The 23440-nt window shown below is 43.1% G+C and overlaps 1 protein-coding gene across 2 annotated transcripts in view; it reads right to left on the reverse strand.

The window, feature by feature from the left end:
- Positions 1-19922, reverse strand: part of runx2b (RUNX family transcription factor 2b) — a 36879-nt gene extending 16957 nt beyond the window's left edge. The window contains exons 1-3 of one of the 2 annotated variants that reach the window (XM_034075360.1): positions 19865-19922; positions 2774-3033; positions 1185-1341 (exon numbers count right to left, since the gene is read on the reverse strand). In XM_034075360.1, the coding sequence (XP_033931251.1) occupies positions 1185-1341; positions 2774-3033; positions 19865-19922 (475 nt within the window). Of the gene's footprint in view, positions 1-1184; positions 1342-2773; positions 3057-19864 lie in introns of those variants that run through there. The other variant, XM_034075361.1, reaches the window with a different exon arrangement.
- Between the last annotated feature and the right edge of the window lie 3518 nt (positions 19923-23440).

Here is a 23440-nt window from a genome sequence, read left to right on the forward strand (position 1 = left end):
GACTCAGGAGATAGCAGAAGCAACAGGTGTCCCCCATACCTGATATCTGAGGTGCATGTGGGCGATCTGTGATAAAGTAGGGCGCCATCATCTCTGCTGTCAACCGTTACCTGCGATCTGATTCAGGCAACCCTGCACACGGCTATACTATTAACTCTAATGACATTATCCCAAGTATCTGATTCCTCTCTGAATTACCCACCTTGCTGTCATCGTACTCTGGCACTATTTTAAGCTCTTTGACTATCAATCTTTGTCCATCTCAGTCAGCTCTCCCTGCCTCTGTGTGCACGACTTTTAGCTGTCTCACATCCTATCAGTTCGCTCTGCTTGTACTTATCTCAGGTATTCATTTCAGACACCTCGTAGTCCGATCTCCCCTGGCTCCTATGTCACTTCCTGTGACTAGATTCTGTGTCACTTCTTAAGGGAGACGCACGCAAGGTCCCCGAGGCAATAGGTCCAGCCAACATGCCTCTATACTTTTGTCAGCCCCTCATCTCTCCTGGCTGCCTCGGCTACCCTCCCTTTTTGACAGCTACAACAGAGGAAAAGTCACTGACAGCTCTTATCACCGTCAAATTATGGAAGGCGACCACTTTCTGTGAGATTTGAAGAAAATAAAAATCTTTGGAGAGGGCGCGCGTAAATAAGACGATTTGGTAACATGACATTAAATGAGGCGAAGAGTCGCTCCTGCAATGCCAAATATTTATGGAATGCTATTTGACCCAATAGGATGGGGCCTCTGCCTCACTGCCTGACAGCATGAGGATATGTGCAGAGCAATCAACATGTTTATAAGCCTCGACTGTTCCGGGTCATGTCAGGTGACATTATTTTAAAGACAAACTTGTTTTCTTTTTCATCAGAACAACACTGTCTTATTCAGCAGACCGGCTGATCACACATCCTATTTTTGTTCAAAGCTTTGTTTCTTAAACCCAAGGGCAAAGATACAAAGCATTAAAAAGTTGGTTAAAAAGACAAATAATTATTTGAGGACGTTCATTTTCAAGCAACACGATTTACCACTCACAGGCGGTGGGATTTGAGCCTGGAGTTACAGATCATTATGTGGTAGCCACGAAGGGAACGTGACCACTAATCCACACCACTGAATCGAATGGCTCCCCCTGAGTTGTAGTTTTAGTGAATGGAGGATAAAGTGTGTCGGGCCTCACCTCTGCCGCTGCGGCCAACGAAGCGAAGGTCGTTGAAGCGCGCTACTTGGTTCTTCATCACACCAGAGGCGTTCCGCAGCTCGGCGGAGTAGTTCTCGTCGTTGCCCGCCATGACGGTCACAACAGTCCCATCGGTTACGTCTCCCAGGGCAACCACCTGGCAGGGGCAGAGAGGTCAAAGGGCATACATTTATTAACTGCTCAAAACAATAGTCAACAGATAGACACAGTTTTACTCCCTAGTACTGCGACAAAATATAGAAACAAATCACTCCATTCAGCTTGGTACAACATAATATTATCTTCCTCTGTTTGTGGTAAAACAGAAATTAAAAATGTAAAACTGAACAAATATATTTTAATAATAAAGGAAATGCTTTTGTTGAAAGCCAAACCAAAATGAAACTAATTCTCTGTTTCACTGTTGAGAAGAATTCCTTCGAGCTAATGTGACAGACATGTTTGACATAATATCATATGAAAGGATTTAATTTCACTTCACTTCTAGAATGCTGTCTTCAAAACAAATGTTGCAAGGCCTTGTGTTATCATTTACTGTAGATTCCTGGATGCAGATAAAAGAGCAGGAGCCGGCCTACAGAGCAGCAATAATTACAGAGCCATAGTAATAAGAACGGTTAAGTAACACATATTTTAAAATGTGTCACATTTGATTTGGAGCCAGCCAGGCTACAGCTACACATTTCCACTTTGGTGTTTCTTTGATCCATCCTTTACATAATAACTGTCAAGTAATTAATAGGGCCTTTCCTGTGAAATATCATGGGAGCAATATATTGTCAAGGCTTCAAAAATGCCAGAAGAGGCCTTTAATGTATCAACAATTAGTCTCTGCTTAAATATATATTTTTCTGTTAATGCTCTTCTGCTCATGTTCAGTAAAATCAACATGTGAAAACTATTTGATATCATTTTGGGTAATAATTGTAATAGGAGCTAGAATAGGCCATAACGTGGTGTTAACATATATATGTTGAGGTATAGTTTTTATAATTGTAACATATGAAGATAATTACATTGAAAATAAAAATAATATTAATCACCATAGAAACAAAGCTTTCATTGTAAAATAACCACCATCTGGGGGGTATTTAAGAGAGACATGAATGTTATAGTTTTCTACATTAAGTGCCTTTTGGAAAAAATATACAATTATTATTTGTTTACAAAATGCGAGTAGCAATGTGTACATTTAGTTACTTTACTTATTTTACAGTTAAAGACATTTGGCCAAACCTTTATTTTTTCTGTCCCTTTAAACATCACCATCATTTTGTGATTCATTTTCTGAATTTGTGTGGTTTCTGAAGTGGATTTAAAACTCCCAGATCCCCATGACATCAATACTTACATTTTTTGTAAATTTGAAATAAAAACAAAAGGAAAAAGAAATCGCCATACAAATAATTACATTAGGCTACTTAAAGGTTTTTAGTAGATACGGGGTTCAAGAAAAAATTATGCATACACAAAATATGTCTAAATTGATTTTAGTTTCATCTTAGAGTGAACACCGAACACTTTATGGTTTACTTAATTACGGAGCACATCGCTGAGACGGGACTCACCTTGAAGGCGACAGGCAGCGTCTTGTTGCACCGCCAGTGGGACGGCAGGACGGAGCACAGAAAGTTGGGGCTGTCGGTCCGAACCAGCTCGGCCGGGTGGTCTGCGATGATCTCGGCCATGCTGCGGTTCTCGTGGGGGCGCAGTCTCGGCACCGCAGCTGAGTCCGTCTGCCCCGCTGGAGAGCTCACATCGTTCATCTTCCCTGGGACCGGCTGGAGGCTATTTGACGGCGGACTGAACCTCCGACTGGCGCTGGGATCTACGGGAATTCGCATCACAACAGCGTTGGTTATCAAAAAGGCACCAAAGGCTCTCCAGCTCCTCTTTTTCTGTCTCTCTCACACACTTCAGGGGGAAAACTCGGAGTGTGCGCCGCTGCTCGCAGAACCTCAGCGCGCTTGCCAATGGAAAACTTCGTGTGCGCACACCGCGTTTCAAAACCCTCTCCACTACAAACGAATATATAATATACTTCTCCGTCAAGAAAAACAACCCTTGAAAACTTGATGATGTTTTAAATGACGAGCTCCTTTTTTCAAACTTCTCGAGGAAAGCGTCCATGCGCCGTAACGCAGGCGTAGTTGCTCGTGTGTGGATATAAATAACATCAAATAAATGTCAGAGCTCGTAATGGGCTATACAATTACAAAAAAAGGCAGGTTTAAAAGGGAACCGTCGACTCAGATGTACAAAAAAAAAACCCGTTTTGTCTGTCTTCCTTTAGTGAAAAGTCAAAGCACTGCTCCAGGTGCGTCATTGAAGTCTTTGTGCCAAACTGAAAGGCTTTTTGAAAGCCCGCAGGCAATGTACACACACACACAAAGTGTTCAAAGTCAAAGGAATACACTTTAACAATACTTAAGAGCTATTTATATACCACCGACGCCTTCCAAGTGTGTATATGTCCCGTAAAGTATCTTGGCAGTGTTGTAAGGTTAAAAAGGTGGATGAAGTTAAAAAAAAAATCGCCGGTGAGATGAAGGAGGCGGAAAAATAGTATCCCGTATTTGTAGCCGTAAATGTGGTTACTGTTTGGAGGCCGGGGTTTCCCGTGCTCAGGCTTTTTGTGGTTTATATAGCTCGAGCGCCCAGCAATTATTGCGCTGATGCGACTCCAACACGTGGTGTCTGGAGTCAGATCCATTCCCTCTGCCATAATCTATCACGCCTATATACACGGCCGGACAGGTCTAACGTCGATACCTTCATGAAACACGCACGTCTCACGCATTTTCTCTCCGTGGATAAGAGTTTCACACTGCCTCACGTACATACCAACATGTTACCGCTCCACCGGACCATCGGCACGCTCCTAACTCCGGGGGTGGTCATTTCCAGTCGGAATAACGCGAGTCAGTCCATCACTCCGCGTTGTGTTACCCACTATGTCCCGATAAATACGCGGCTCAGAAGAGCGTTCAGAGATCCGAGCCCGGGTGAGAAGTGAGTTACTCTCCATAAGGTAGGAGGGGGTGAGTCACCGGAGAGCGGTGAGTCAGGTAGAGGCGCAGGCAGGAGTAGGGTTTCACTCGGTCGCAGGGGAGAGCTGTTGTGCAGGTGTACAGGTATTCGACCAACACGGGCTTTCATTATGTTTACCCAGCCATGTGGCCGTTTATTGTGAACGGTTGGTTCTTTTTGGGAAAGTAAACAAATATAATCTCACCATCTGTTGTGCCTCATACAATTTAAAATGATTTTACAATTGAACTTAAACATAACAGCGCCAAAGGGTACGGTGATTCAATCCAAATTAAAAAGTAACTGCAAGATTTACTCAAACACTGCACTTGATCATTTTTTTAGGCAGTTTATATTTACATTACAGTAGATTTTAGAGTTAATACTCTTTATACTCCACCACATTTATTTGAGTATAGCCTATTAGTTACTTTGCAGATAAAGATGTTTGATACAATACATACAGTATGAGCTCATATGTATTGATGTATTGTTTTAGATTTAACAGCCAACATATAGAGTAAATAAAATAGACTGTTCCTATGACCAACAAAAATCAGTATTGTACCATGACATTATATATAATAACACTCACAATGGTCTTTTTTCGGATTTATTCTACATATGTTAAATCATGTAATTTATCCGATTGCAGGATTTTCCAAGCGTGTTACTTCTACTTCTACTTATTAAAGGGTCTTATTCCACCACGGCAAAAATAAACAAATCACAATTTTTGTTGAAATCTTTTTAGTTTTTTAATTCAGTCATCTGCACATTGGTTCATAATTGCAACTTCATACTGTGAGAAAAACATTTCTAAAATAAAATATAGATGTTATTTTAGAGCTGAAATGTTTTATACTTTAGTGAGGATGCTGCTCTGAAGTCAGTTTCTGAGCAGGCCTGTTGCCCCTCCTGTGTCTACTGTAGAGGGCATCATCCACCCTCTGTGAGACTCCATGTCTCAGCCGGCTTTCATCACCGCCACGCCCTCTGCCCTGATTACCCATCAGTCTCCGAAAGAGCGTTATTTGGGTGCCACATCACACAGCAGCATGTGTACTTGCCAGTCTATGTTCCTTTTCCGTTGCTCCCTACAGGTTTTAATTGCAAAGAGTCTTTAAGAAAAGGGCTTTGATAATCCGGGCCTGTTTCAAAATAAAAGGGACTAGGAGGCACAGCTGTGAGGTTATTTGGGTTCTGTCAGGGCTTCTGCAGCTTGTTTTTACAGTATGCTTTAAAAGTTGGATTCAGTCTTATAGATTTTTATAATAAGGTTTCTGTGTTGAGAGAAAAAGCCCAAAGCCTGAGGACTGTAACTTGAAATAACTTGACTTCTTGTGTTACATAAGAATGTATGTACCTATGTGTGCACATGCATACATGTCTGTTAGCATGTGTGTGTGTGAGGATGTGGGAGGGATATATAAAGTCTGAAAGCATTGACATGCATCTGGCACCTCGTCATGTGGACGGGGAATGGAAAAAAAAAAAAAAGAGTGATTGAGTTACACTTCCCCTCCGTGTGCCCCAAACACCAGAAATATGGTTCACATTGTCCTACATACTCAAAGATCAACTAACAATTCATGGATGGATAAATGTGAATAGTAGTAATTAAATCTGTAATAGTGATAAACATGGCCTTGCAGGAACCGTGGAGCCGGTTATTCCAACAGAGTTAAGTTTCAGCTCAGATAATATAATATATTCACCGCTGAATACATCTGGGGTAATGTGGAAAACATCCTTAATGTTGTAGAGGAGTTTCATTTAGGAAATGTTCAGCATGAAATAATAAGCTCAGTCAATTTCATGCCATCAATTTAATCAGCACAATTATTGATGTGTTTTTATGTTATTTTGACTGAAATTTGAACTGGAATTTCATTTTGTAACTTTTTTGTTATCCTTCACAGACAAATGAAGGTACATTTTATGAATGGCAGATTAGATTTCTATCAAGATAATAAAGTTAGGCTAATTTTAGGCCGGCTAATCAGTCTTTAATGTGGATTTTCTACACCCTGTTACTGTCCCATCATTAACGCAGCTGGAAGAGCCTATTGATTTCCCCAGCCAGATCTGAAAACCTTAACACCCCCCCCCCCTTTTTTTAACCCCAGTGTAGCCGTGACTTTAACCCTGACAAGCTCAGCTCATCAAAGAGTGTTTGTCCCATCTGACTCCGCTTTGCCTCTCTGCTGTGCGTCCAGCATCTGTCTTCCAGCTCCTTACAGGATACGGCCTGCCTTCATACACTGAGGCCCGGCTCTCTGTCATTCAGAGGTAGGACGACCTCAGAGTTTGAAATATGTCGTTTGAAGTCGCAAAGATGTTAGGAAGACACAAGAGAAGGCGTTAATGTGCCAGGATACGCTGTTCGATAAAAAAGAAACAGCACTTTCTCGCTTCATGGTCCAAGATTTAGCCCTGCCAAAAATCTACTTCTAATTAAATGTGAATGCTGTATCCTTCATGTATTATTGGACTTATAGGATATTGGACCCATCCCGCGCAGTATTAACACTATGTATTATGTAGTAAATTAATCTAGCATAAAGTGGTTCATTCAATGCGGCTGCTCCTCGCCTGGCGCACAGCTGGATCGTCTCTCTGAGCTCTGGTATTATTCATCTACTGTGTTACTCTGGCTCCGAGTCATTGCACAGTAGGAGAAGTCACTAACAGTGAAGAACCACAGTGTACCACATAGAGCAGGATGTGTGTTTTATGATTTATGGTAATATTGTATTTCTGCCGCTCAGTTTCAATGATTTGTTTTCAATAAAAATCAAACTCAGCTGACGCTCCCTGGTTAATTTCCCTGTTGTGATATCAAGCATGTCATTAAAAGTTTCTGTTCCAGTTCCCACTTGGAATGACAAAGACAATATGGGAACCGCTAATATGAACACACACGCTGGCTTCAAAGTTGTCAGCAAACTAACCATGCAAAATCTCTGTTATCTTCCCTTGTCTTTTTTTTTTTTTTTAAAAACAACTGTGCATCTGTCAACGTCTTAACATCTCTCTTCCTGTTTGACATACACAGATTTACAAGCAAACACACATTTAGAGGCCAATCTATCCTTGCTATTAACACCTCATTATAGAGAAGATGACAGAGCAGTGTTGATGCTAAAAATCAATATAGTCCAGTGCAAAAGCAGGGCACACCCAAGTCTTCATACACATACATTCACTTTTGGATTTGACAATGACTATATATTTGACGCTATTATAAAATGCGACACTCTCTTCATCTCCTCTTCACATTGCATGCTCTCGCCATTCGAGAGGAAAAGTACAGCCACTTAAGACTCAGGATAAGGGCTCCATTTCACAGTGGTGCATTTTTCAAGACACTTAATTATAGCTTTCTAGAAGAGGGCAGTGACGAGGCCCAGGCTTTTTCGGCTGTAACGGGATGTTTCCATGTTTGGCAGGCCACCAGCCAACGGGCTCTGCCAGCTAACCAATCAGGGAGCCCACCAGGCTCGGCAGCAGGGCAGCCAAAGATCCAGTCGACTAGCCAATCAACCCAACCAACTGGGGGAGCGGCCACATAACTAGCCTGCCGGTCACTGTAGTTAGACTTGGACTGGTCGACGTCCAACCAGGATGACGATGGGCAGAAACTTTACTCCTCCTGACCTCATCGACACACATCCCTGCACTGATCCCAGATCGCAGCTAAGCCCTTAATGACTGTTTGTCAACGAGCCCGTGACATCACAGTGAACTGTTAGGAGGAGGATGGCACGTTCTGCGGTGTGTGTGCATGTTCCCAAGCCACCATTTTTAACGAGTGAAATTCAAGGTTTGTATTAAACTTTGAGGTGGCTGGAGTGCCTTCAGAGTTTCATGTATTTATTCTCAGTGAATATACAGAATTCTTTTTGTCTGATATTTCACTCTGTTCTTGAAAGAACAGCATGGAAAGAGATGGAGACATGGAGGGGGCGGCTGCTCACTGCTTGTGGTAGGAGGGTAGAAGAGGGAGGTAGGGAGGGAGGGAGGGAGAAGGGGTATAAAGACAATTTCCTCTCTGCTCTTATTGCTCTGACTGTCTGCCGCCTACCGCCTTCATGGAGGTCCCTAATTGAGATCACTTGTACTTAAAAATAGGAACAAAAAAGGGAACTTATGTGGGCTGGGAGATGGAAAGGAGAAAATAAAGCAGTAATATGTGACGAAGGCTGCCATTAAAGAGTCCTAGTGATAGATCTGAGCGATTGAGCTGAGAACTCTTTCTCCGTCTGCCAAAGAACCCTCAGATGTTGACGTGTCACACACCACCTGCTGTCACAGCGCAGCGACTGTATTTGTAGGCTTTTCTGTGTTGGTGGGTGTGTGGTTCTTTGATGGGGTAGAGTGACAGTGCCCGGGGCTTACGCCAGGCAAATGCCAAAGAGAGGCAGTTTTTCCACTTTTGTAAGGGAGTTTATGTTACAGTTTGTCTTTACATTGCTGCAACAACATCTCTGTACAGTGATCAGGCATATTTGGCTGCAGCCATCGTGTCATTAGCTATGCTGTTATTAGTCCTTCACTTTAATTCAGCCGTTCCACCAATCAAACCCTTCTCCTCGAGCTGCCTTTTTCAGACTCAGTCCCAGAGTGTCCCTAAGGCGTGCTGGTTTCCCCTTCACAGCATCTATCACTCAATCAGGTCTGATCGTGCAATTAATCAAACAATGAGCCCCCCTCCGTGGAGACCAGTTTGAAGGATTGGCTTGAAAGAAACGCAGCGTATCCAGGAGTGGTACCGGCCCACGGCTGGGAACAGGAACCCTGTAAAGAGCGTTTTTCTTGGACCGAGACCCTCTGTAGGTGCTAAAGACAATACAGACACTCGGGCTAGGCCAACATTCCACTTTACACTTTTCCGTTCCTCTGTGTATTTCACTGGTCTACTTCCCCTCTGCAAACTAGCCGGCTAGTATATTTATAGTACATCTGCAAGACATGCTGTTCTCATGTATCCAGGATCGTTTAGCCCCTGTGTTCATTATGCGAGGTAAAACTAATACCAGATTTATAGAGGGGAGATTTCTCTCTGTTCTCCCTTGTCCGTGTGGTGCGATTGAGGATGATTTATGTGAGGCAGGGAGGCACAGGCGAGAAAGATGGAGTGACTACACGGCGAGAGGCAAACAAGCAGCGGCCCAGACTAGCACTCGCAGGGGGGCTATCGGCTATCACTCGCCAGTTTCCACTGCTCCTGTTTCGAGACCGGAGGAAGGCAAATACAGTAACAGGACAGGGCTGGAGACGAGGGACGGAGAGGAAGGAGACAGGAGGTAAGGATGTATATATGTATATGAATGGAGGCAGGGTGAAGGAATGTCCAGGTGCAACGGGTCCAAATCGATATAAGGAGCTGTAGAAGGAGGGCCATATGAAGGGAAAAAAAGTCTACCGTGGATGCTCAATTGCACGCAGACATAAACATAGACGGTGCAAACCCACGCCTTGAAATGGTCCATATGAGTGTTTAAATGTGTTAAATATACTATATATTTGGGTTGGCCATCGTCACATACTGGGCAATATATGTGACAGCCACTGAGCCGAGTCCTGGCATTGTTTTGCTACTTCATTTCTGGGGGGTAATCAATGTCAAAACTGTCAGTCAGCATGTCCAGCACTAAGACAACAGCCAATCAGATAAACAGGAAATAAAAAAACAGCACTGGGCAGGCGCCGCATGGGCGTGCATCGAGCACTCAACTTCCGAGGGTTTGGATCTCGCTCCTTTTCTTTTTTCCCGATCTCTTTCTGGTCACAGTCCAGCTCGGAGCCTCTCCAAAAGCATGAACTCTGCAACCTGGAGCCATACATCCTAGATCAGATTCCAAACTATTAAGGCGTCAAAAAGGCCTGGGAAAACCCTTGGCTTGGCCTCACATGTAGCATCTGATGCTCTGAGTGCCGAACGAGTTAACAAATAAAGTTGAGTGTCATTGCTGATGAAGCACACTAAGAGATGGTTCCTTTGCTGAAAAGCTTAGCCTGTAATTAGACTGAGCCTATTAAGCTCCTGGTCAGAAATGACTCATGACAAGGTGGGGGTGTAGGGGGGAGGGGGGGGGGGGAGGGGGGGGGGGGGGGTGGTGGATGGAGTTCATAGCTTCCAGCCTGAGATGTCCTCAGACAAAATCAATTCCAGTCATCTATAGGAAAAGTGGGTTCAATGAAAGGAAACATCATGAAAGCAAAAGGGGGAAAACATGATTTCACAGAAGATAAATGACTTTGTTATTATGCGACCTATGACCCTGCCTTTTCCACACAAACTCAAAAGTTGCCGGTTGTTCCAGGAAAGGGCCTTTTCATCTCTTGTCTGCTCTACCCCTGGCTGAGACTCGGATGACGCCAGCTTTATAGCGCCTAAATCGAGGCTTGAACACGGAGACTCATCAACTGCCTGGTCCCAAAGGGAACATCAATTACGTTGTGAAATGCTGTCCTTCAAACACAATCTATTCAGTGGTGCTGCATTATAAGCTGAGTATTTCAACGTCACACACATAAAACCCCCTCTTTGGCAATAGAGTTGTTGGGATGTGGTCTCGGGCTGACAATTAAATTGTCCGCTTGGAATATGCTGTCACTCTGGAGGCGTGAGATTTACAGAAAATAATTTTGCGAGAACTGATCATCCTAAGTGTTTTGAGGGGATTTGATGGCATCATAGATCTCTGATATGTTCAAGCATCCCAGAGAGACTAACAACTGTCCCCAGTAGTTGCAGAACTCATTTAGAGACAATTAAAGAAGCTCTAAACAACCCAACCTCCTCACACTGAAAATGTGTGGACAACAGTCGTCATCAACTTTTAGTAACTTTTAATTAAAATAGGCGAATATTTCACAAACCACAAAGCATCACATAGTACTCTGTCAAAGTAAAGCAGCTAGTACTAGTACATACATCATAAAACAGGTATACAGGGTTAAAAGCTGTGAACATTACACTCTGTTGACATAGCAACAGATTATTTTTCATTAGTAATTGCCTCACACTGTGTGCCTGATGATTAAGTAATATTTATGATGGGCCCTAAGGGCCTGCTTGCATCTTAGTCTCTCTTATGTCTATAAAAGCTTTACTCTTGACTCAACTGCAGCACAGACAAGGTCCCATTACCACCTGATTGCATATGTGCTTGCCTTTAATGTACACAGGTCATGAGCTTATGTGCGCATATGCATTTGTTGTGGGTGTGTATGCACAGTATGTGTGTAGCAGTACAGGGGCTGGCCCTGAGACTTTGGTTAAGCAAACTATAATTTAGAGGCCCAGTGAAGACTCCCAGCAGCCTCTCACTGTTTGTTTACCAGAGAGACCAACTCTACTGTTTCTGCTGCTTGCAGGGCCCTGCAGGGAAAGGGCGTGTGTGTGTGTGTGTGTGTGTGTGTGTGCGTGTGTCTGGATGTGTGTGCATGTTTGTGTGTAGGAGTAATCATGTGTGTAATGCAGTATTCATGTGAAAGTGACATTTCTTATAATATGTAAGATATATCAGCTGTGGGAATAGGAAATACATTTTGCCGTATATATTTCCTTAAAGTAAAAAATGTAAATGTACTCTTTTTCTTTTTAGAATTCGGTGCTTCCAATTAAGCTCAAGAACTCAGACATTGCTCATTCTTATTTTTCCCTATTACAACTTTAAGCTACAGGAAATCAAGGCTACAATACACACACCACGCTTTCTTCCCTGAAATATTTGTCATAAATAAGAAAACAAAAAGAGCTCAACTCCACACGAAAACTCCCTCACATTAAAAAGTGTTTGTCAGCAAAAAGTGAGTGCTATTTTAGTTTGAGCCGAGTGTTATTCTCCAGAGACTAAACTGCACGCTTTCTGTCCCAATTGGGTCCCCCCCCCCCCCCGATCCTCCTCCCAAGCCAGAATAAAAAGAAATGCAATTCAAAAGACTGGAGCTCCCAGCCTGTCATTTAGCTGTAGCTTTGAATTGTCTTTGCTCTGCGTGGGCTTTCTTTCGCACACACACACACACACACACACACACACACACACACACATACACACACACACACACACACATCACACACACACCACACACACACACACACACACACACACACACACACACACACCACACACACACACACACACACACACACACACACACACACACACACACACACACACACACACACACACCACACACACACACACACACACACACACACCACACACACACACACACACACACACACACACACACACACACACACACACACACACACACACACACACACATGCAGAATTGTTGCAGCATCCTAAAATTCCATCACAAGAGAAGAAGAAAGAAATAGATGAAGGAGAGGAACTTTCAAAAATATCACTCTAATAAAATATTCCTGCTCCCCTGGGATCCTCCTTTGCTCATTCAGCATCAGGAGAAGTGAAGTGGAAAACGCCTGTTATTGGTCTCCGTCCAAAAAGGAGAAAAGAGAGAGACCTATTTCCTTTGGGGAAAAGACAGAAAATAGAATGAAGAGCTCAACAGTTGACGGAAAACTTTTAACTGCAACAACAAAATGAAGTACAGACGACTGTAAGAGGGCAGCTGTCTGGGTGAGTGACAGAATCCGACTCCAGACTGAGAGGCTGCTCTGCGAGCATCAGAACATGTGTATGTATATAGACTTTGATCACACAGAGCTGCGTGTCGGAGCGCTATGATTGGATTGAATATGTGTAAACTGGAACAGCTCAGTGATCAACATAAAACACAGCAGCTAAAAGTTTTTCGAAAGACTGGCAGTCTCAGTCGCAGGAGGGCGCTTTGAAACAACCTGAAATGTAACCTAGGGGATTCTGCAGTTTTGTAACATCGCAGAAATTGTTCGAAACTTATCCTTTTCTCACAGCAAAAAGTCTGCAGCAAAGTCGTAAGATAAAAACAACTGGCAACACTTCAATGGAACCCCATATAAAGCTTTATATGCAGACACTTAATAACGAATTAATAACACAATTTAATGTAGTTTTAAACACATATCTGTCTTGTTATATACAACTTTTGTCAGTACATGCATTTGTGTAATAGTAATGTATGAAATATTAGTTTTTTATTTAAATAATCAAGTAATTTACAAATGTATTTGGTCCCTCTGCTTCAGTCAGCCAATGGTTCAGAATCATGTGGGATGCTTGAACCCATTTATTATGCTTGCAAAAGTGCATAAGTACAGATATTATTTTTTAAGTTAAGAATATAATCCAATCCACATTCCTTTAATCTCTTTAGCATCTGAGTAAACTCCACTGCCATGGCCTTCATCCACTGATGAAGGCCATGTGGAAGAAGTGAATGAATCACTTTCAGATGCTTAATAAATTGTTCACATATACACTGATAAACAATGTCTGCTGATACAGTAATAGCGAGTTAAAGAGAAGTGTTACCACGTAATCGTTTGCCTCTCAATCCCAGTTATCTTCATACTTGTTTACCTAATTTCCTTTCTCTATATCTCTTTCTCTAGAGGCCACTTTACGAACAGGAGCTACCATTTTCTAGCTTCCCTCTTCTCCTTAGGGACTTGTCAATATCAGCTACACACACACGAGTCAAAGATCAAAGACTGGCATCCCACTACACACACCTACACACACTCCTGGCCCCTTTTGTGTCTCAGGGGCATATTTCATTTCAGTGTCTGTGCACACATTTCATTTTGTCTTCATGCGTGCGCGCGTGTGTGCCACAGGTGGTTCCAGTGTTGGTGACTCGGCTCTGATTATTGCGGTGACCAAAGCATCGCCGCCCATCACATTTGTCATCGCCCCTTTTCCTGAAAGCGTGGGTGGGAGGGGAAGGATGGAGGGTGGACATAAGGGGAAGGAGGAAGGAAAGGGAAGAAGGGAGAAGAGGAGGGTAGATGATGGTAAATGTCCACCCCCGCGGTGCCATACGGGAGGTGGTTTGAAAGAGTCAGTGGCGTTGCGTCGCTCTGACTGCAAACCGATCCTTTCCTTTGTCTTACATCCATGTCTCACTTACTCTTTTTCTACAATTTAATGTCTTCTGTAACTTTTTTAACATTTTTACCCCTCACTCTCACATTAAAGAATAAACATGGGCTCTTCCGGAGTTGTCAAGTTGCCATAAAAGGTTTGCGTGGGCGTTTCCGAGTGGGTGGGCACTCTGATTTTCAGGTGTATTTGATCTGTTGTGTTCACACCTCGATGCTGGCAGGGGGCCCAACGTGTGGGCAGGTCATTTGAGCAAATGAGGAGATGGGGCCTGTGTGTTATTAATGACACCCCACACCTTCCACTGAGCGTCCGCCTATTGTTCCCCCCTCTGCACGCACCTTTCTTTTCTTCCGCTCAGAGTCCCCAGGTCCCATCTGTGCCTCAACACCCACCCTTAGCCCCTCTGAAGGCGCAGTGTATGGAATGCACACACACACACACACACACACACACACACACACACACACACACACACACACACACACACACACACACACACACACACACACACACACACACACGCTGCACATGGGACGGGGGCGGCAGGAGGGGGATTGGTTCCAGGTGCCAGTTTGAGTGAGAGCATTAATCAAGCGGACAGATCTTCCGCTCACAGACACCTTCAGCGCACACATACGGCACTACACTTTCACAGAAGTAACTACAAACCCCACTGTGCTTATTCTGTGACATTCTACAAACCAAACTCTTCATTTGAAAATGCAAAAAAGTTTTGTCGGTGATGATTACAGCTTGTGAGAAGGAGAGCGCTAACACCAACGTCTGAAGACACGTTGTAACACGGTGTGCTTATCCCTTCAGACAGACAGCCCGACTGATCTGCTGCCAGGCTATTGATCACAGCCAGAGCTGCTGTTTGATGCTCCTTTGCTAATCTTGCATCACCTTCTCTCTCAAAAACATTGAGTAGAATCCTAGCCTTCTATGTCTTCACTTAAAGTACAGTGTGTGTTACCTGATAAATAATCAGAATTGCTTAAAAAGCACGTACAACCCGGGCTGCTCTTTTCATGACCTGCTGGTAAGCAGGTTTATATTTTGGGGAGTTTAGCCTGAGTCAGAGGGGACACCGCATTCCTTTAAGAATAAACCAACAAGGGGAAAAGCCTGCCCTTTTCTACGGCGTGGGGCAGAACAGGTAAGGCCTTGTGTAGGTGCTGCAGCCGCGCTCTCACTCACATCGTTACGGGCTGAACCCAAACATCCAAGAGGCTCGACACTCCATATTTCCCCCCTATAGAAACACGCAGCGTGGAAGCGAAGCCGCCTCAGCCTTCTCGCAGGAAAGCGAGGGGGGGATGCCTAACAATGCTGTTCAGGTTTTCTGTATCAGCTCCGTTTAAAGCCATCTTCTGACCAGAATAACTCAAACCAAGAGGAAATTAAACAGAGCAGAGGGAACAAGGTATACAAATCCACGTTATAATACTGGTGTTCTGTTTCATTAGCGTGAACCGGTTCCAAGATATACCAATTTTCAAAGTGTTAGGTAGTTACTTCCTCTCTGAGGGCTTATATCGGATAACGGTAATTCGCCCAGCATGATGCAATTGAAATGGATGAGGGGCTGTAGGATCTTGTTAAGTGTGAAAATAGCACGGTGCTGCATTAAAAGCCTCGCTGGCTAACACGTTGGCATTAAACTACCTGGTAATTGCATTGCGTTCTGTAGCATAAGCTTTCAGAGCAACCAGTAAAGCACACACACACACTTGGCAGGTAGTTAGAGTTAACAAGGCAAAGATATTAAACGTTCACATTGATTTATGTGATAAAAAGCAGAGGTGTTAGCACTTATAACCTTTAACAGATAGGCTTTATCGCTCCATCGGAAAATAGTTTTGGAGTCTGTTATCAACACTTTAAATAGGCTGAAAGCTACGCTAAGCACAGTCAATTGGCAGGTTGCCTTATCACAACAGTGTAATTAGCCCCCGAGCTACTGAATATGGGGATAAAAGAAGGGATAACACACGGGGCCTTGTGAGTATTTACACTGAACTCTCGGTTTGTTGTTGCAGTCTCCATAATACAGGATTTCATGTGATCTCTTCCATGTTTCTACAGCTCCACAGTGCTTCGTTTGGAACCAGGAGAAGCAGGCAGATATTGTTCAGGGTTGTTCGTGATGTGACGACAAAGTTGATACTACAGAGAATAAGTGGCTCGCAATCAGGGTTTCTTTTGTTTTCTGGGGAAAGGCGTCACAGTTCTATCGACTTCAGATGGTGTTTCAGATCGAATATGCTCTATGACCATGCAAACACCTTTACAAATGAACAACAAACTACGTTTCTTAAACATCAACAGGGGGGAAATACTTTTCCCAGCCTGTTCAAATCACAGGTTAATGTGCTACCATGACGCTCTAATGTGGACCTAATAAGTGCCTGCAGCCACAATCAACCCACCATTCACTGTTAGTACCTAGGAGTGAACATGCAGAGCAATTAATCCATCTTTGATTAAACAATGATCACATTAACAGTCTGATTACCCTCAGGAATTATGCCGACTAATGTGAACTTCCAGCGCTAATAAGTCCTAAGAGCTAGCGCAGCATGCAAACACACACAGCACCATTTTACTCCATCAATATGACCGTGGCGGGAATAAATAACATGTTTGCCTCTGAGGTACAATTAAGCGATGCTAAATAGAGTTCCTTTGAGCCTGGAGTTAAGGGAAGAGTCTCCTCTGCACAGTAGCAGCCAGTGAAGCGCTCAGATTTTTCCCCCTGGCTTTTTCAAATTACCTATTGATGAGTGGGCTTCGCGTCTCTCCCTGGATGAGGGGAGGAGGATGTCTGGTTCACTTTTAAGATGTCTCCAAGAAGCAGGCATGTGGTTAGATCTAAGGCAACACTTATGCAACAGAAGCTGCCTTTCTCAAATACATATACGGTTTCCCTGCAAATTATCTCAGATTTTCTTTGGGGAAAGTTTTCCGCCTGGAGTCTTCAGATATTTACCCACATCGGCCCGCTTTCCTTTTGATCGTGTTGATTTGGGTCCGTCTGTGTAAGCACTTTTTTTCTTCTTCACCACTGCGACTGCACAACTTTACAGAACGATAATTGCTCCCATGACTTAATTGTCTATATGTAATTAAGTTTGTAATAGAGAAAATGGGCCCTTAAATGTTCCCCAGAGAGGCATGGTGGTTGAGTGGGTGCCACACATGTTGAACATTATTCTGCCCTCCTCATCTCATCTGCCAGTCTGAGGAGTTATAAAAAATGTATTGGAGGCAATTAAGATGAAAAAAAAGCTTGATGTAAATGCCAAGACAAATTTTAATGAGCCCCCTTTTTCTCAATTTGGAATATTTGCCCTCTCCCTCAAGTCGGCTCAATTTATCGCTGGGAATGTACACTCAGTCCTAAATTAAAAATGTCCTTTAATACAAATCTAAGTACGGGATGGAGTAATGTGGCTTTCTAACTAACACAAACATATTTTGTTCCCATAAAAAGGGCTGACGCCGGACAAAATAATGTGAACATGGTAACAAGAGGACAGGATAAAGTGAACAGAAGGCGAGGCTTTAGCTCAGTCATATTGTGTTTCTTTCCCAACAAGTTGTGAAGAATGAACAATTAATCTTTGTAACTAAAAATCAATATTAACATACATAAATATATGTAGTAAAATCTAAGATCTATTTAGCACTTTTTACATCACTTTATGTCAGTTTCACAACTACTCAAAATCAAACTTCACCCACACTCTTTTTGTCCTAACCAACAATAAATAAATGTGCAGCGCCAATCCTAATCTTGCCGGTTCTGATACAACACAGTACACTACTTTTATTTATTTTACATCATGAATACAACAGAAAAACGCCAGTGGTCTTACAAAATTACATTAGGCTGTCAAGGGGGCTTTTTGTGGTTGCACTGACAGATTTACTGCCCAGATGTTCATAAACAGGGGCAACATCAATGAGCCGCAGCGCAATATCAAGCCACAATGCTTTATACCCGAGACCTGATCAGTGATTATCTGTCCTCCGAGTCCCTCCACCTGAACATCTGTACACGTCTGCTCCTGTCTGCCTCTGTTACAGCATGCTTTCAATTTCCTGCGGCGCCCCGCTCCTCTCCTCTCGCTGCGACCCCAGAGACACACCGAGGGGTCAGGGGTTAACATGGTAATAGGTGGTGGTGATTGGTGGAAGACGCTCACTCTCTCCCGGCTTTCAGAGTGTATTAGGAGCCACCCTGCTTCTGTGCGGAGCCTCCAACAGCTGTGTCTGACCACGGAGCGACTTCTTAAAAACATCTTTTAAACATTTGATTTGGACAGAGGAGCGGAGGCTATGGACCGGAGCGGAGAAGACAGAGGAGGAAAGGGGGGGGGGCTATTCAAATGTCTATTCTTCGTGTCGCACAGGAATGGAAATGTTTGTTTGAATTTCAAAATTCATCTGGCAAACCTAAAGACATCATTTATTTTGCAGATTAAATTAGATTGTGTAAAGAAGCTGTCACAATAGAATATAGTAAACCCTAAACAGAGGCCACAAACTGCAGCATACGAGTTGGCCTTCACAGGTTTTTGGAAATCATATGATTTACACTGCTACTGTTCACAGCTCTTGACTTTTTGGGGTCTTATTTTCTATAGATCTTCGTTAGGATATAAGCAGGATCTTGAATATATGATTGAACAAATGACATTCAAATGAACAAATTGAATTTTGCAACTCTTGAAAAAGTACAATTAAGGAGTTAATTATTCACACACAATTATATATAATCGTTTCAGGAATTTGCGGTGAAGCAATAAGTCAATTAAGTTAATTGATTGTTTCAATTTCACATGAATTAGTCCAGCACTTTAATTACAAATTCATATCATGGAAGTGGACATGGAGCAACTTCTTGTTCCAAGTGGATTCATGTCTGTGGATGAAATGCTCTCTGGAGGCTGCAGAAATCCACCCTGATTAATTAGTGACAGCAGCCGACGGAACACTTTCAGGAAGCGATTACAGACCTTTCTTGGCATTCTGATCAATACTTCTTTCCCATGAACAACACAGACACTCAACACACACAATCCAGTGATCCCCACATCTTGTTTCAATGCCCGACTGTAAACTCTCTTGTGAGGCGTCTGTTTACGTTTGTCAAAAATATCACCCGCGCTTTTGTTTTTGGTTCCGCAATGGCATCGCTTTGTAAATCTAAGGGTATGTTGCACAAACATGTCATCTTCCTGTTTGAGGAATATTTATAAACATAGGGTAGAGTAAATACTGGAATCTCTAAATGAAGAGCTTTTTTGGTTGTTGTTTTTTTTGTATTTGCGCACCACAGAAAGTCTTGATGATAGTTGGGTCTTTCCTCCACCACAAAAAGCTTGGACCTTGATAGCAGGGTCCTCAATGACCTCAGCTGATCCCCCTCCCATACCCCCTCATCTGGATATAATCCAATGTCGTTACCCTCTTTACCCAAAACCCCTTAATTCCTCAATCCAAACCTCAACACCTGACCCCAAGTCCTCCCCATCACCCAACTCCCAATAATCCAACTCCAGACACAACAGCAAGCAGAGAAGCGGTACTCACCCCAGAAGAAGTTTTGTTGACATGGTGTCACTGTGCTGAAGAGGCTGTTAGATGCCATAGCTGCTTCTGGTCGCACCAAGCCCCACTTTTGTTCCTCTGTGGTTTCCGTGACCCTTGACACGTCCTAAACCAAGAGCACGCAGCGTGTCATGAAGAAAAAAAAATGGAAAAATCATCCACAAGACATGCTTTTACGTATCAACTATTTAGATGACCACAAGTAACAACCAGGTTCTGGTTTTATAGAGCAAAAAAAAAAAAATTGCAGAGGCAAATATCGTCTTTGCGGATAGATCAGATGGTGTCGGACTTGCTTGCTTGGCGAGTGTGGTTGGAACGTACTTACTCGCTTAGCGCCGTCCTTGTGACTGGTGCTGGCCCGCGACGATTAACCATTTACACTCCGGGTCGCCCTCAAACACCAACCCCGAGCCGCACGTCTGTGGTTCTGTGGTTGTTTGGGAAGCGAGCAAGAGCCCTCACACAACCCAAAAGGCACCAGCTTTAAAACTCGTCTCTTTCCTGCCCTCCATGTGCCGTCACTGGAGAGCCCGGGTCACATGTCCTCTGACGTCATCACGGCACGGCAGTTGAGTGGGACAGCCTACCGTTGTGGCTTTCTTCCCTCTCCACTGACTTTTTTCTCTCCCCTCCTTCTCTGTTACGCGTGGTTCCGCAGCGTTTGCGGGTTCTCTGGGGGATCGGGGGCTGACGCTCCCATGAGTCAGGAGGCTTCAGTAGGGGCAGCTTGTTCAACCGCCCATAAGTCCTCAGCATATGGAGAACAGTGCTCTCTCTGCTAGGCTCTCCCTTCACTCTTTCATCCCACTCTCCCTCTTTCTTCTCTATGTCTCTCTCCCTGACTCCACTGCTCCTTCTCTTCAACTCCTTTAACAGGCTGCCGTGTTGCTCCTGTCTGCCTCTGAGCAGGGAGAGCTGAGCTTGGTAAGACTTGAGGGTGTGAGTGAGGAGCGAATGGCTGGCTGGCTCGCGGTGTGAGACTGGGTGTGTGACTGTGTATACATGTGCAGCAGAGAGAATGGGGAAAAATAGAGACAGAGAGGCTGGGTGAGTGTGTGTGAGGAGGACGCGGGGGTGGTGTGCTTATTTACAGAGAACTGTGTGAGAGCTGTCACTTTGTTGATGCTTTTTCCTGCTGTTTCACACGTTCATATTGCTGTCACTAACTTCATGTAACTACAGTGTCACTACTGTAATAACTGTGTGTGTGTATGCAAGTCCGTACTGACCTTTAATTGGCTCTCATAGAAGCGGCAGACGTGGGCGATTCCTGTAACAGGCCATAAATCGTGGCCACCTGTCTCCCCATGTGAAAGAGATGCCTTCTCATAGTCTCGCTAACACCCGGAGAGAAACACACACTTGAACACGGACGCCCTGCAAGAATGGCCGTGCCAACATGTAGTGCGGCGCAGCCAGCTCACGGCATTCATCGGTGAATCATCGCACACACAGATTCCCACACACGCACATGCAGTAAACACCCTTGCACGTCACGGCTCGTCTTTGATCAGCGCCCATCAGGTGTTTGTTTCAACAGATCAAAAACACAGACGGTGTTAGTAGAGACGCAGAAGAATGTGAGGAATGGACCTGGGAGTGCAGTCAGGTTTGAAAGTATATCAGCCAACCGGTGCCACAGGCCAGTGGGCATGTACTACGCAGTACATATACGACCAATGCCTTGTGCTCTTTGTTATTGCCGACTGAAACTACCTTTAAACTGTCATTTGCATAAATATGTCATTGTAGTTTAATCACAGCCTGGGGTATAGGAATTTAAAAAGCCATGTGCCAGGTGCTTTGAGATATCTAATTAAGTAACTCATATTAACACATTTCTATCAAACAGGGAGTCAGTGAAACTGTGCTTTGTAAAGTATTTGTGGTGCTGCTGATTTTTAAAAAAGCATATCTGTATTGCTGTGAGCTCCATAAGTAAACTAAGTTATACTTGTGATGCATTGAGGTAATAGCAGACATCACAGATACATATCCCACACTTTTTCAAAACTAAATATCAGAAAAGGTAGATGATGAAATTATTTTTAAACTGTTACATAATGAAAATGTACAGTTTAATGACATTTTTAGAGTGTAATTTGTCCATGAATTGAGCATTTATATAAGCACAATTTGTCTTAAAATTCAAAATTGTAATAATAAACAGTAATTTTTTTGCAAACGTTACATTACATCAATGATACATGTTATTGTGTTACATCCAAGTGAAGTCATGACATAATTACTAACTAGTCAGTATAAAATGAGAGCTAAAAATACAAATAATGAAATATGTGTGTGTGTAAATCATCTGTTTAAATGCTGAAACTAAATGTGTTTTATTATTGAGCAATACAACCTTCATTTAAAACGTAATTACCTTAATGTGCTGTTAGGGAATACAAATGTCAAACTTGAAATACAAACAATCCCCCCCCGAATTCTACACAACAGCATCTCCACAAGTCTTTGCCACCTACCTTATTTTTGATTTGGTTTGTTGCTTTGTAAATATTTGCTGTCTAAAACAAGAACATGGCTCTTGAGTTGCAGCGCACGTCAACACGTTCTCTTTAGGGAAAGTCTTCTCAAATGCTGCACACACACTGAATCCCCCAGATCAGACACTGTACCTATTTCCATTCACAGATTTATATCGATCAGGTCATGAATGCAGTTTAGCGTGATGCTTTCTGAACAATGCTTCCGGAATATGTTTTGGCCCACCAGTGCCAAAGACAAACTGTACTAAGAATTAGTTCGGTACTCAGTACTCCAAGAATAATATTTCATGTTGTATGTAACCATTTTGTAGGTCTTTGCGAGTGGACTCTTTGCTGTCAGAAGCGTTCAACTTTAGGACAGAGTGCAACGAGTTCTGCTGAGCCACAGTAAATTACATTTGCAGTTTGATGGGAGTATAATTTGCACATCGTGATTGAATCTGAAATACTGAATGAAAAAAAGAATGCACAAATGTCAAACTCCGCTACTAAGCCAGGAAACATAACTTCTTGGGTGGCATGGCATCTGATAAACAACCTTGATGGCGAAAATCTGAACTATGATGATGTTGCAGTCTCAGATATCTCTGCATGAATTCTTTAACAACTGCAAGGATTGAAATGGCCAGGAATGGATGATGTTTTCCCCAGATACCGTAACAACGTTTAGTTAAAGTCGGCCAACCGTTGTTTTACGTGTCCAACTTTTGGGTCAGGTCAGCGGTTCACCTGCCTTAAGAAAACCACAATAAAGTGTTTCCATCACTGAAACCTGGACCACATCTTCTCCTTGTGTCGAAACGCAAGTCTGAAGATTCAAGTCAATTAACCCCTATCTAGAAATCATGCCAATAAAAGGTTTAGATTTAGTTATAAAAGGTTTTTGGAGCATTTGGCAAATAAACAGTTTGGTTAAAAAGGTATTTATTGAATTTGTTCTGGCCTGATTGGATGGATTTTTCTAATTATATCTTTAGAAGAGCCTATGATTTGAAGTTTATGTGAATGTTTTAATAGATTAAACATAATATCATAATGGGTATGCATT

Source organism: Pseudochaenichthys georgianus, chromosome 24 (assembly GCF_902827115.2).
Source record: "Pseudochaenichthys georgianus chromosome 24, fPseGeo1.2, whole genome shotgun sequence".
In the NCBI taxonomy this organism is placed as follows: Eukaryota; Metazoa; Chordata; class Actinopteri; order Perciformes; family Channichthyidae; genus Pseudochaenichthys; species Pseudochaenichthys georgianus.